At 48.8% G+C, this 13,856-nt stretch overlaps 1 protein-coding gene across 1 annotated transcript; it reads right to left on the bottom strand.

The window, feature by feature from the left end:
* Nucleotides 1-53: 53 nt before the first annotated feature.
* On the bottom strand, nt 54-13,856 carry NCSTN (nicastrin; the record flags this gene model as incomplete). Its single annotated transcript, XM_035891661.1, has 16 exons — nt 54-678; nt 2,777-2,989; nt 3,316-3,467; nt 3,605-3,692; nt 4,214-4,309; nt 4,587-4,689; nt 5,919-6,088; nt 6,235-6,312; nt 6,486-6,590; nt 7,967-8,119; nt 8,915-9,024; nt 9,503-9,653; nt 9,841-9,986; nt 11,512-11,630; nt 12,149-12,272; nt 13,736-13,856. Coding segments are annotated over 16 exons (2,052 nt in total), but the record flags the coding sequence as incomplete, so codon positions are not given.

Consider the following 13,856-nt stretch of genomic DNA (forward strand, 5'->3'; position numbering starts at 1 on the left):
AATGGAACTATTTTAAATTTAAAAAAACCCCCAGAAAAAATTGCCCCTTTAAAAAAAAAAAAAAAAAAAGGACATTTTACATCTAATCATCTGTTAAACACGCCCTGCCCTCCCTGTGTTGTCGTATACACAAATCCACAGCAACTGTTGGACGTTCACAGGCAACCTGTGCTGGCAGACACCATGGAAAGCTGCTGGTCCACGTACATCCCAGAGAAAATACCTTTACCCTTTCCACCCTTGCCTTCGTTTAGGGAAGACCTCTGTCACATTCTCGTCTCAGTGGCATTCAGGACCAATCCTCTCAAGTTGCTCAGAAGGAAGGACAAATTAAAAAGAAAGCCTTTAGGAACTTCTCAGTCACAGTTTCTTTAGGGCTTGGTCGGCACGTTTTTCTGGGAAAGTCTCTTCCGTTTTAGGGTTCAGTCCCCGGAACCCAAAAGCTCTGGAGAGAACCCTTTGCATCCCTATCCAGAGAGAGGGGCATTCCAGTGTAGTTTTATCTTTGACAACTGTAATCCAAGGGCTAAGACTTCTCAAGCCCCGAAAGCATCTTCAGTAAGCCACAGCCCCAGGGTCCCGGGGGATGCTAAAAAGTACATCTGCTTTGGCGTTGATAAAATACGTGGCGAGGAGAGAGAAGACCAGAATGACAATGCCCACAACCAAAGTGATTATCTGGGAAGGGATGAGAAAAACTTAGCATTGTTGTTACAAACACAGACCACCAGCACCTCACAGAATTTGCAGCCAACGGGGGTCTCCAGCAGAAAGCTACGGAGACCAGCTCCCTACTGAGGCGCTACGTAGACTGAAATAAAAAGATCCTCTGAGGACCTTACAGACTGAGACAACAGCAACTGCCAGACAGGATCAGGTCAGCTTTCGCTGCAGTTATCAACAGGGCACACAAACAGATATTTAAGAGAAAAAGGTTGTATCACAGTGTATTGGGTCAAGCTGCACAGCGCTGGGCTTTCTATCGGTACGTAGAAAGGGGCTGATCACACCCCAATGTTTTGGCTACTGCTGAGCAGTGCTCCAACGGCATCAAGGCTGGGTCTCCAACATTCCCTCCACCCAGCAGTGGGTTGGAAGGGGGCAAGATCTTGGGAGGGGACGTAGCCAAGACGCCTGACCCAAACCAACCACAGGGATATTCCATACCATATGATGTCAGCCCAGATATAAAAACTAAGGGAAAAGGAAGGGGTGGGGGGCATTCATCTTTTATGACATTTTGTCTTCCGGAGCAACAACTATGCACACTGAAGCCCTGCTTCCTGGGAAGGGGATGGACATCGCCTGCTAACGGGAAGTAGAGAATAAAATCTTGTTTTCCTTTTGCTACCACGCACAGCCTTTGATTTTGCTTTTTTTATTAAACTGCCTTTATCTTGACCCACGGGTTTTCTTTCTTTTCCATCTCATTCTCTCCCTGCCTGTCCTGCTAGGGCGGTCCGGGTGCTGGGTGGCCCCGGGTGTCCAGCCAAGGTCAACCCACCACACACGGACAGTGAACGTATCGCGTTTCAGAGTGGTCGACGCAGTTCGCAAAGATTTTTAGCAAGCATTTAATGGGACACTTGGGCTACTCCTGCAGGAACTATCATCTCCTCCAGCAAGGAACTGTAAATCTTTTCCAAAAGCCCAGTTACTGGCAGAATCAACATCTGCCAAAAGCTGCTGTATAACTGAGATTGCCTCCTGCTCAGCGCCTTTCCTGAAGCCTGAGCACCAGACCAGCCTAAGGCCTCGTGAGATTCCTTCCTGTCAACCCTCCTCCTTGCATGGCAGGATGGCCGCTCCCAGTCTCCCCTGGATGGCTCAGAACAGCCCCCAGGCAGTGGCCAGACACTCACGCGCCGCTGCAACTCTCTCAGGACATTTTCTATCAGGTCAACACTTCAGGGATGGCTGGGCTCAAACTGTGCATCTCCAGGACACCAGTATCAGGCTGAGACACACAGGCAGGGCATTGTGCTTGCCTGCCAGTGTTAAAAAGGCCCAGTGCCACACAAAAGAAATTGCTCAGATTTCAAATAATCATCCCAGAGAAGCAACAATTGCCTGGGCTTGCATGGCCTTTGGGTGGCTTACTGCTCGAACATGATGATGACTTCGCTGTGCACTCCTGAGTCTGTCCTGACAGGGTATGACATCATTAGCAGCCAACCAGAGGGCATCAAGAGAGGCACTGGGTCCCAAAGTAACTGTACGCTTAACCCTTATTCTGCTGGCACTTAAGCCACATCACACCCAGCTAAGGGCTGCTTAGAATCCGAGACACTGAACCAACAGCAGCTTTGGTTTGTGAAGGTTTGTGCCCAAGTTCTTTCTGCACTGTCGAGAGGGGATTCGAACCGCAGGCAGGAAGAGCTGGGCTGCACGTCAGGCAAAACACCTCGACAGCCAGATTCACTGGCTTGGCTCCCTGTGCTTGGGGAAAGGGTTAAGACTCCTGTCACTTCTCTCTTTTATTCACAGAGCTCAGCCTGCTCCTGGGACCCTTGATTATTCTGCACTGTCTCAGGCCTCAGTGACTAGGTTATTAACCCACAAATGGCTGGAGGTGGTAGGGTTATCACCAGTGATGCATTCTTGGTTACCTCAAAGGATCAAAGCCTGGCTGCTTTTAACTGGGCAGCCCACACAGGATGATGGCACAAGATCTTGTAACAAACTCTGAACTGTTTCTCCAGCTATCGGGAGATGTTATTCTATGCTAGCCACATTTTTTCCCTCTACTATCTTTTTCAGACATGTACAAACTCACCTCTAGCTCCTTGCTGGCTACCAGAAATATTCGGGCACGGATCTCTTTCCACCGACTCTCTGTCCATGTAGAGTACTCTGTAGATCCCCACTGCCTCAGCTCAAAGGCAGGAGAGAGTGCTTTGGTTAGGCGAACAGTTGACCGAACACAGTAGGGGACTCGTGATGTTGAGTTAGGGTCCAGGGAACCCTGCACCCAGGCATAATCATACATCTGCAAAGAAAACGGGAGAGTAAGAGACAGCAAACAGCCACTAGCAAATAACCAGACTATCCCCTTGTTCTGGAACCTTACCCGTGTCTCTGGGGAGACAGAGAGAGGCTTTACTGACTGTTCTCACTGTAAGGGGATCCTTTTGCCCACTCCTCCTCTGCCCTCGGGTGTTAAGATGCCTCCTTGTTGGAGGATTTTCCCAGTTCTCCCACGTGTTATTATGAGCAATAGAAAGCATTCCTCACCAGCTTTCCACAAAAGCAGAAACCAGCAAATTGGACAGCAGCTCTGTCCTTACCTATCGTCCCGCCCAAATGGATGCTTACTTCTTTCTCACTGCTGGGTGTTTTTTCAGGGTTCACACACTCTTCCTTGGTGAGGTTAACAACAGTGCCCGTGAGGTTGGCCAGGACGTACTGTACAAGGTAGGTAGTGTTCACAGGGCTGGAAACGGCAACGTAATGTTGGGGAACATCACCTGGAACAGTCAGAGAAATGGGATTGGCGAGGAGATGGCCAGAAGCAGACCATGTTAGTACGGTGCTTTAGAAAGCTGCCAGGTAACATATGGGGTCAAACCCATTCCTGTGTTCTTCTTCCCTATGTTGCTCTTACCCAGAATTCCTTTTATGTCTGGTTTAATGATGGACTGAAACCAGGAATTGTTCATTTTAATCAGAAAGCCATACAGCATTCGAGAGACCTGGGAAAGAGACGGAAATTGGTTTATACAAAGAGGAGAGAAAATAAGCATCTTAACAGCTATACCTCTCAAGATTATTTGGCTGACAGATGTTTCCCACTACAAGGGCCAAGAGCACAGCAAAGGAGAGACTCGCTGTCACAACTGTCTATAATTCAGGACAGAGCTGTGAAAATTGGGTTTGACTCCAGCTCCACCGACTCCTTAGCTGATCCCTGTGGCACACATTGCCATTTCACCTCAGCTTCCTCTTCTGCTTTGTGGAACGAGGATAAAGGAGCTCTGTTTTGTAGAGGGCTCGTGAAGCTTAATGTCTGCCCTGAGATCGAGAGGCGAGGAACTAGAGGAGGGTGAAAGGTTTTTCATTCAGCTGCGGTGGGGAAAGAGAGAAGGGGGGGGGGCAAAGCCCTCATGGAGACAGACAGGACAGCATGCTGTGTAAACACATATAAACAGAGACAGAAGGGAAGTACGTGAGGGCTCATCAGAGATGCCAGGGACTCAATTCCATCTGCTCGTACCGTTTTTGGATCTGCCTGAATAGCAGAGGTGTTGTTGGATCCCCCTGCAAGCCGGTAGAGAGCACGGGCGACCACTGTGGCAACTTCTGCCAGGGACTGCAAAGGAAGAGCGCTCTGTGTTAATCAAGATAGGCAGATCCAGCAAAACAAGCGAGGAGAGCAAGCCAGAATCTACACATCCATCAAAACGTTTACATCGTGCTAGCATTTGAGTGCCTATTGCCTTTGTCAATGTACAAAGCCCTCCCACCTTCTTTCTGCCCTTTTTGGAAACAGCTTTCCCCCCTCTCCCCTTGACCCTGCTTCTATCTGCCCCTACCCAAAGCCCCATCCACCCCAGATACAGCAGCTAAAGAAAATGCAAAGTAGGAACCTTGGCTGTGTCTGTGACATACTCCAGGGTCTCCTCAGGGCTAAGCCCCTCGGGGTATTGCATCCGGATGTTCTCTGGAGTGTCGTACATGCTCTGGTAGTATCTGAAAAGAAGGCGGCAAACAGAGGTTGGGGAGGGGCAGAAAGAAACCACAGGGCATGGAATTCAATTCAGAGTGTGCCTAAAGCAAACAGTGGGAGCAGTCTCCTGGGAGCAGAGAGACAGCCCTGCCAAAGCACTGCCCTGCCACACGCTCCTTAAACCATTTAATGAGGCTTTATAATTAACTTGGCCCTTCCACAGCTTCTCCCATCTGAGGATCTCCACGCAATTTACAAGCTGTGATTAGCTTTCAGGTGGGCGACAGCCCAATCTATTAAATGGGTAGAGAAACTGAGGCAAGGACAACCCACGCAGAAGGTCTCCTGGGAAGAGGGCTTTTGATGCGAGTCGTGCCGGTGGATTTTATTAACGCCTTATCTTGAAGGCAGCGAGGAATTCCAAGTGAACTCTAGGAGAGATTTACACCAAGGCATCTGCAGCACACACAGCTGAACTGGGAATTGGGCTGAAAGCCCACTGCATGGTCTATGCACCTGACATTCCCAGCCAGCCCGGGACTGATCCCCCCCCCCAGTCTAAAGACGGGTCACGCAACAGCGAGTTGCGCTTTTCTCCACCCCAGCTCCTCTTACCCCTCTAAAGCAGTGCAGATTTAGAGGTGAAAGGGAAGCTACTTCCCCTTGATTGCTACAGAAATTCTCAGAAACAGCAGAGGAGGACAGAAGATGAAGGGGAAGAGACGATTTGAAGAGTTCAGGGAAGAGGGGAGAGGCATATGTCTGTCCTCTACCCCACATTTCCGCTTCCAAAGTTGAAGAGGAGCAGGGGATCCCCAAGGAACACGCTGTAGTAGGGTCATGTGGGGTGAACGAAGTGCCCTTTCCAATGCCTGGGGCTTTCTGCCATCACAAATAGAAAGCTATATTAAAAAAAAAAAAGAAAAAGAAGAAAAAAAAAAACCCAGCCAGCTTCTGGAAGAACAGATGAGGCTTAGGCACGCTCAGTTGCCATTTGCTCACCTCTGGCTTCTAGCCAGCTGTGGGGAACATTTTCTGTACAAAACTGGATTTCTTTCGGTTGTCAGAATAATTATGTTGCGCTTGTTCAATTACATGGCACATGTTTGCTCCTCTGCTCCCCTCGGACTGCCGTGCTACATGTATGTTAGCACACCCCGGGCAGAGGCCTTGCAGGAGCTCACATGCCCTCTGCCGGCTCTGCTGCCTTCAGCCATGGGCCAGCCTGTGCCCATCAACCCTGGAGAAGTACCTGTTCTGGAAGGCAGTCCTGTGGTCAGTTAGGACCACTCCAGGGATGTGCCGGGCGCGAAGAAAGCGCTGGAAGGAAGATGGGGGAAGAGGCTGCGAAAATCCCGCTTCCTGCAAAGTCACGTTTGCTCCCACGCTGCTGTTACTCAGAATATCTAGCAAGTTTCTAACCTGAAAGAAGAGAAAAGGGCACTGTTCCGCTATTCTTTTGGATGTGTAAATCTCTCTGGAAAGGTTAACATCCTGATCATGTGCAGCGTGCGAAAGATCCCACAGGATTTTGGTTAGAGGAATGACTACAGATTGCTTTCTGTTACCTGCACTTCAACAGATTCGTTCATCCGAGAGACGGGGTCTGTATGCATCCATAGAATCGAGTCGTTCCTTAAAGCCACCTTCAAGAAAAGAAAAACCAAACCACCATAAGTACATGGTTGGACATCGCCGAGTCTTGCAGAGCAGGGAAGTCCAGTCCAGGGAAAACCAGTGAAAGGCTGGCTGGGAAAACCACAGCTAAATTATCACAGAGAAACAGGGAATAATAAAGGTCCCCTAACTTATCCCACACCTGATTCAATTCCACAAATGAATGAATGTTGTCCAAGCGGAGAGGAAACTTGTCTTTTTCCATATCATACACCATTCGTGAGCTGCCAATGTAATCAAAGGTCTCCTGCAACAGAAAGAAAAAAAAAATCGTACATGAATGAGATACGGATAGATCACACAACAAACAGCAATATCCGAGAGGCTGAGGGGGACCAAACCCAACAGTGCGAGAGCCAACGACCGCACCAGGTATTTCTGAAGATTTGCATAGCCTGGCACACACCAAAAGACAAAAGTAAATATTACATTGTGCCTGACTCCAAATACAAAGCTATTGTAGGAAGGGATGGAGAAAAGGACAGAAATGAAGGCAAAGAGCAAAAAAAAAAAACCCAGGGGACAGCTATTGAGTTCCACAAGCAAGAAAGGCACAGAGGCAAAGCCAGGCTTAAGCGAACACCAATATCTAGCAAGATACTGTGAGTAACAGCAGAGAGGCATTGATACAGCCTTTACTCTGGCACAAGTCATCCTCTTTGTTTTTTGGTAAGGAGGAGAGCAACTCAGGGAAAAGGGCAATTCCCTATTCCAGGAATTAAACATACAAAGCTTTCTTGAAAGGAGGGGTGTCTGTTTCCCTGGAGAAAAGGGAGGGAAGGCTAGATGACAGAAATGAGTTTGTCAAGGGAGCTCCAAGAAGCTGAGCACGGCCTGGGGAAGAACAGACGCCCCTGAGAGAATCCCCATGACAAAGAAGGGCAGTGAACTCGGCCAGCCACCAGGCTTCCCCCTTGACTAATTTACAGCCAAGTCTTATCATTCCCCCTACATCTTGGGAGCACGACAGGGAATGTCCGCTCCATAGCACTGCATTCCTGTCTCCCCCGGGGCAATCCTGACTAGGGATATATGTGCCGAGGAGGGTGAATGAAGGGAAGCATGGGGCTGTGGGAGCCAGTTTCACAAAGCTGCACAAAAGAAGCCATCAGTGTAGATGCCTTGAGGGGAACATCAGCTGTTGGCCATCAGTCCCTCCTCCACAAGCTTGTTCTGCTTTCCCACAGCTGCCAACTCAGTGCTGGGCTCTCAGAAATGAGCTACATTTTGTTGCTGTCAACACATATATTTTTAATCTAGCCTTTTCTGGGCTTTATTTCAGAATTTAAAGCTTGGCCATTGCAATTCATCCTGAACGGGGGTGAGGCAGAGAACAGACAGGCACACTGGGAGGAGACAGGAGGGAAAGCAAAGTTTGAGTGATTCATCCAGAATGAACTCTGGGGCAGAATATGGGTTGCCCCAGTGGAAGCTCCATCTGCTGTTGTTATCCCAGTGCAATTAAGATCCCATTCTCACTGGAGGAGCAGAGAGAACCACGTGTGGGGACGCAGACAAATGACTCTGCACAAAGAGTGGGGAAAAAGTTCATCTGCAGGGAGCCAAGGGCTGATTTGCTGTCTTAGAACAAGCCAAATGGTGGAGCGCTGCCGCTGCTCTTACCCCTTGGAAGAAGGTGAACATTATGTTCCTTTGCAGCAAATGAACATCTGGCACTTTATGAAGAGCTTCAGCAGCAGCCAAGTGGGTCACAAAAGAAGAGACGGCACTCTCTGCCCCAGGTGCAATGTTCCAGAAGAAGGAATGGCTGTCAATCTGTAAGCATGAACTGGAGATGTAAGAAATGCACTCATAGACAGAGGAATACTGTACTGGGACAGCAAATCTGTCACCTCTCTCCTACCCTGCTTATCCTATTGGTAAGGGAAGAACCAAAGCACCCCGCCTAATGAAATTTAAAATACCAATTGCATTGCTGTGGCAGTCCTGAGGCCTCAGAGCCCTGCCACTGCCCCGAAAACAGATTAAGTGTGCCGTAACTTTAATGCTCGCATCGCTGTTCAGCGTGGGCCTCTGAGATAGGGACTAAACAGAGTTTTGAATTTGCATCTCTGGAGGGTATAAAGTGACTGTAAACCAGACTGCTAGACGGGGAAGGGAACTTCTTTCTCAGATCTGACACTGACTCACTGCTTGACACACAACAAAATCTCCATGTGATTCAGCCTCTCTCCCCCAAAAAACACAGATAAGCCAACCATGGTGTCTTCCTGTGAAACACATTTTAAGGATGTGAAATATCTTAGGGGAGCATAACAGGCGCACTATTTCTACTTCCCTGGTTCCGTCAGTGAACCAAATGCTGAAAAAAAAGTTTCGCATTAACAAGACAGAAAGAAACAAAATGCAGATGTCCTCACATTGAAACAAGAGGTAAACCCACCAACTAAAAGGCTCATACTTGCAGAAACACAATAGCCAGTCAGATATAAAAGAAGGTTTGGAACATGGGAATAAATTAAGATATACGAGGAGTATATTCCCACAAGACTCATCTTCCCAGAACCCTTCCAGTCCATGCTCTACAAAGGGAGATTAAGAGGTACCTACTCGTGTAGCGACAATAATAACTTCCTTCTCAGGATCGACTTTTCCAGAGGAATTGATAGGTTGCAAGGTGCTCCACACATTGTAATCAAGAAGAGGATCACATACAATCTCTAGGAAGCAGAAACAACATTGTTTGAGTTGAGACTACAACAGTGACAAGTAAGAAATGACCTCTCTGGTCAGCTGTAGCTCACTAGTGGTTCTATCACAGGAGCAAACTTCTGCTCAGCAGGGGTGAAGCCCTGGCCCCAGGAAAGTCACTGGCAAAACATTCACCAGGGCCACGATTTTGATTCACGTCCACACAGTCTAACGGAGCAGTAATCTCAGAGCCACTTCTGATCTACATAGTGGGTATTAGGTACCTTTCTCAGCCAGCATCTCTTCTCCATATTAGTTTCTAAACTGATGACAAACATAGCCCAGAATTCCTTACCACTTGAATAGCTTCTTCTGAAAAGGCTCATTTGGCAAGCAAGCCTTTAGGGAAACTCTAAAATCTTCTTTCTTTTGCACAACTGTATTCCACTGGGATTTTTAGCACCAGCCTTATCCCACATCACGACAAGGAAAGAGGAATCTGCTCACCTGGATTAATGCTGAAGGTGCTTTGGAGGGAGCTGCGTCTCATGCAGGTAACCGTGCTGGTGACAGCATGCATGTGGGAAAAAAGCTGCATGGCACAGAGAGGGTACTCGGGGCCAGATCCATCTCGGGGGACATTATGGTCTTGATAACACTGGATGGAAATAAAAGTCATTACAAAACCTAGCCTTTCTGTAAAAGCATTTTGTACTGCATACAAAACTGCATCATGCATTTTTATTGTAATTTTGACACCTAAGCTGAGAGAAAACAAAGCTTCTGCCCCCTTTCCTGAACCATGCAGCCATTCCCCTCTCCTGCTCGTTGAGGAAGCGCAGTACCTGCTTAATAACTTGTGTCTCATTGGCATCTTCAAGGAGAAAAATAGGGAAGTCAAAATCCTCATACGAAAGCCCACTTCCCACAGGATTCCACACAGTCTTATTGCAGTGTGCAAACTGAGGGCCATAATCTTTGGAATACACACCTGGAAACAGAAAGAAAATGGGCAAATCTGAGCCTGCAAGAGAATAACAGACTGCAGGAGAGGTAGGGCCTGCTGAGAAAATAGCAGCAAATATAGAATGAGCGCCATTACGGGCTGAGGAACCAGCTGACAAAAGCTTGGAGAGATGGAGTTGGTCACTGCATGCGGCAGAGTGGCAGAGACAGAGTGCTGTGCCACACAGAGAGTGAGAAACATGCGTGCTCCAAGCCGTCACGTGCCAGGAGGCTGGCACGAGCACTCAGTGAGCATTTATCACATGCTGAGAGAGCGGAGAAGGCACACAGAGAAACATTATACTTCAAAAGGGGGAACATACAAACCCACATTTTCTGAGCTCATCATGTACCCTAAGGCATCCATAATGCGCCAAGCATTTTAACGCCTAGATACTGCGCAAACAGCACAAAGGCAGAGACACGACAAACGCCAGCAGACCAAACTCATCTCAGGAGCGTATATGGCATCCTTCACAGCAGAAAGCTTTGTGTAAACTACAGAAGGTGGAGCGATTTCTCCCCTCAAAGTGCAGTACAGTAAATTTGCTGCATGAAAAAAATAGCGAAATGAAAACCTAACTGAAACCACAGGGGGAATTCGGGGAGGCAGAGTGTCATTTCAAAAAGCAGCCTCTGGCCCAGAGAGAAAGGATAACACACACTCCACTCAATCTATGCAAACACAAGATGCTTTAATGATCACGTGTGGACAAAGCACAAGTTTCACATGTTAAAGAAAAAGAAGTTAAAATGACCCTTGGTCAGGTTTAACACTGTCATAGAATCATAGAATCGTTTGGGTTGGGAAAGCCCTTTAAGCTCATCAAGTCCAACCATTCCCCTACCCCTGCCATCCCACCCCCAAACCCTGGCCCTCAGCACCGCCTCTGCCCGGCTGTTAAATCCCCCCAGGGATGGGCAACGGACCCCCTCACCTGGGGCCCCTGGCCTGCCTGGCTTTTAAATCCCTCCAGGGATGGGGACTAGACCCCTTCCCTGGCCAGCCCCTTCCAGTGCCTGACAGCCCCAAGGGGAAGGAATTGTTCCCAATGGCCAACCTCACCCTGCCCTGGCACAACTTCAGACCGTTTCCCCTCGTCCTATCGCCCGTTACCAGGCAGAAGAGGCCGACCCCCACCTCGCTACAGCCTCCTGTCAGGCAGTTGTAGAGGGCGATCAGGTCTCCCCTCAGCCTCCTCTTCTCCAGACTAAACAACCCCAGTTCCCTCAGCCGCTCCTTGCTCCTTTTGTGACTTAACGCTGGTTTAGCCAGCTTATCTAACAGTCCTGTCCTAAACACTGTCCCAGCCCTGGCTAAAAATGATGAGATTCCAGCTCAGACCAGTTACTTCGAAAGAACATATTGAACCTGTTACCTTAAACACCATTCTGAAATGAAAGCGTAGCCGCAATTTCAGCAACCCTTTGCACTTCTTGCTTTGACCGTACAATGTAAAGACACCATTGGTCTTCCTCCCAACAAAGATAAAGACTCAACATTTCCTTACCAAACCCATCATTGGGGCACTTCAAACCAGGAGAGAATCCCTGGGGAGGGCTAGGTTTGGCAATGGCCACAGCAAGGCCTGACACTCGTGAGGTTCCCTTCAGCTGCAGCATTACCCTCCTGGAAGAGAGAAAATACGAGTGAAATTCTGAATTCATTAATGAAGAGCTGCAATCCAAGACAAGCGAATGCTGGCGTATTCCACTCGAGCATGTGATGATGCTTTTGATCAAAATAACCAACCCTTTATCTTCTCAGAACCGCATGAGATTACCCACACAGCAACAAGCAGAAAACTTCAGTCACTTCTTTCCTGCTCTGCCCAGGAACAGATGTGACCAATCTTAACCACGTTGTTTAATGAACTTCAGTAACTGCTACAGTGATGAACATGGCATGAGAATTTACACAGAGTACAGCTCTTCTAACAGCAAAACAGCCCATTTGAGAAATAAATTCAGGCACTAAACCACAGTAAAGCCACAAACGTTTCAACCTCACTATACTTCAGTGCAGTCAGGCCTGATTTTGCCATCCTGTCACTTGAAAAATGACATTTTCATCACCAGATTAGGGACTCATATTGGTCTTCTGGGCTCCAGTCACCCCGGGAAGATAAAAACCTGGTGATGCCTGACCTGTTGAAGAGGTTCCCATCAAGCAGTATCATGTAGGGTGGGTGTGGGCCATCAGCAAGCACCCAGTTCAGGTCCTCCTCCTTCTCAACCACATGGATGACCCCTGTGTCTCCGCTGATGGAGGCTGTGGAAAGAGAGCGTGCCCTTCAAGTTTCCCAGTGATCTACTCCCTTCGCACCCCCAAACCACCCCGGAATAGCAGGGCAGTACGTTACTGAAGGCTTTGGGGAAGAACAGCTCATGGGATTAGAGGGCTGGAGGAATCAATCTGGTGAAATGGCACCATTTAGCCAGAGCAGGGCAGAAAAAGAAGCCATGGCTTTTGCTAGGGAAAGAAAAAAGCTGAACAGCATAGGTTATAAGAAATAAGCACTCATGCTTTGAAAGCATCTTTTGTTTAAGCGCATCAAAGCACTTAAGGGCCTCCAGCTAACTAAGCACTACGAGTCGCCTGTGATTGAAGGGAATCAGGAAGGATGGCAGGAAACAGGCCCCAAGACAGAAAGACACTTGGAAGAGGCAGGCCCTGCTTCAAGGACCACGGTCACAGCAGCAGCTTAGCGCTGCCCCTCAGCAAAGAGTAGAGATGGCAAATTCAGAACCTGAGAGTTCAAAGACGGCTCAGCACGAGGCCCGGAGGAGCGCAAAGGGCAAAAGATTGTGACAGCAGAGGGGACTAGCAACAAAGCAGGTCCACCGCTTGATACTTCGCCCCGTCCCAAAGAAAACAGACAACAAACAAAACACTTTCGTAAGAAGTTACTGATAAAAACAAGCACTTTGTCAGCCCCCCCAGGTAGTAACTGCTGTCATGGTTGGAAGCCGCCCGTGACCGGGAAGGCAGGCTTGCGTGTGGCTGTCTGCCCTAGCACTAGGCTCATGTAGAGGGTGGAAGAGGAGTCAAGAGAACCTTGTACCCTTGGTTATCTGACAGATCAAGTGCAGCTGTACTGCCCTGTAGCGGCAGCCGACAACCTCCACTGCAGGGAGTGGCTCCCTGGGGAAGCAAAACTGAATTGGAAATGAGCAAAACACTGACTCACACTAACTTCAGCCAGGAATACTCCTTGAATGGGGCTCCCTTACCTATCTTTTCATTTTAACAGTCACACAGTCCTGCCTTCCCCAGTCCAATGTGACAACCAACCCTTACAAAGTAAACAAGCACTGCCCAAGCAGCTCAAGCCCTCCCTTCAGATGCCACCTTCCCAATTCTTCACTTCCTGCTCCCTTTCTCTCGTAGCCTGTTGTTCCCAATCCATTCTGCAGCGCTCATGGGTTTGCCTCGTACCCCTAGAAGCTGTGCCTTGGTTTCGTCCTCCGCGTGCACTGACCGCACAAGCTCAAAATGCTGCTCTTGGCGTGAGCAGGGATTTTTGAGGCCCGTAGGAACACAGCCTAAGGTCTCCACCTCTCAGTTGAGCAGGAAGGGGTCAGCATATTCAGTGTTACCGGAGCAGGAGCGGAAAAGAGCGCTGGGAACAAGGGCGGTGCAGATCTAGGCAAGCCCAGCAGGAAAGCTGCATGCCACCCCCCTTGGCCCATGGTGTCACCATCCCCAGGAGCAGCTCGGGGCCCCGTACTCACACTGGCAGCCGATCTGGTGGGTGGCATTCAGGAGGCGGACGCACGGTGCCGTTTTGTTCAGGGGGATGTAGATCTTCCTCTCAACAGAGTTGCCCTGGCAGGAGCCTGGGGAGAAGTCACA

Source organism: Egretta garzetta, unplaced genomic scaffold, assembly GCF_000687185.1.
Source record: "Egretta garzetta isolate BGI_Z169 unplaced genomic scaffold, ASM68718v1 scaffold1160, whole genome shotgun sequence".
Lineage (NCBI taxonomy): Eukaryota > Metazoa > Chordata > Aves > Pelecaniformes > Ardeidae > Egretta > Egretta garzetta.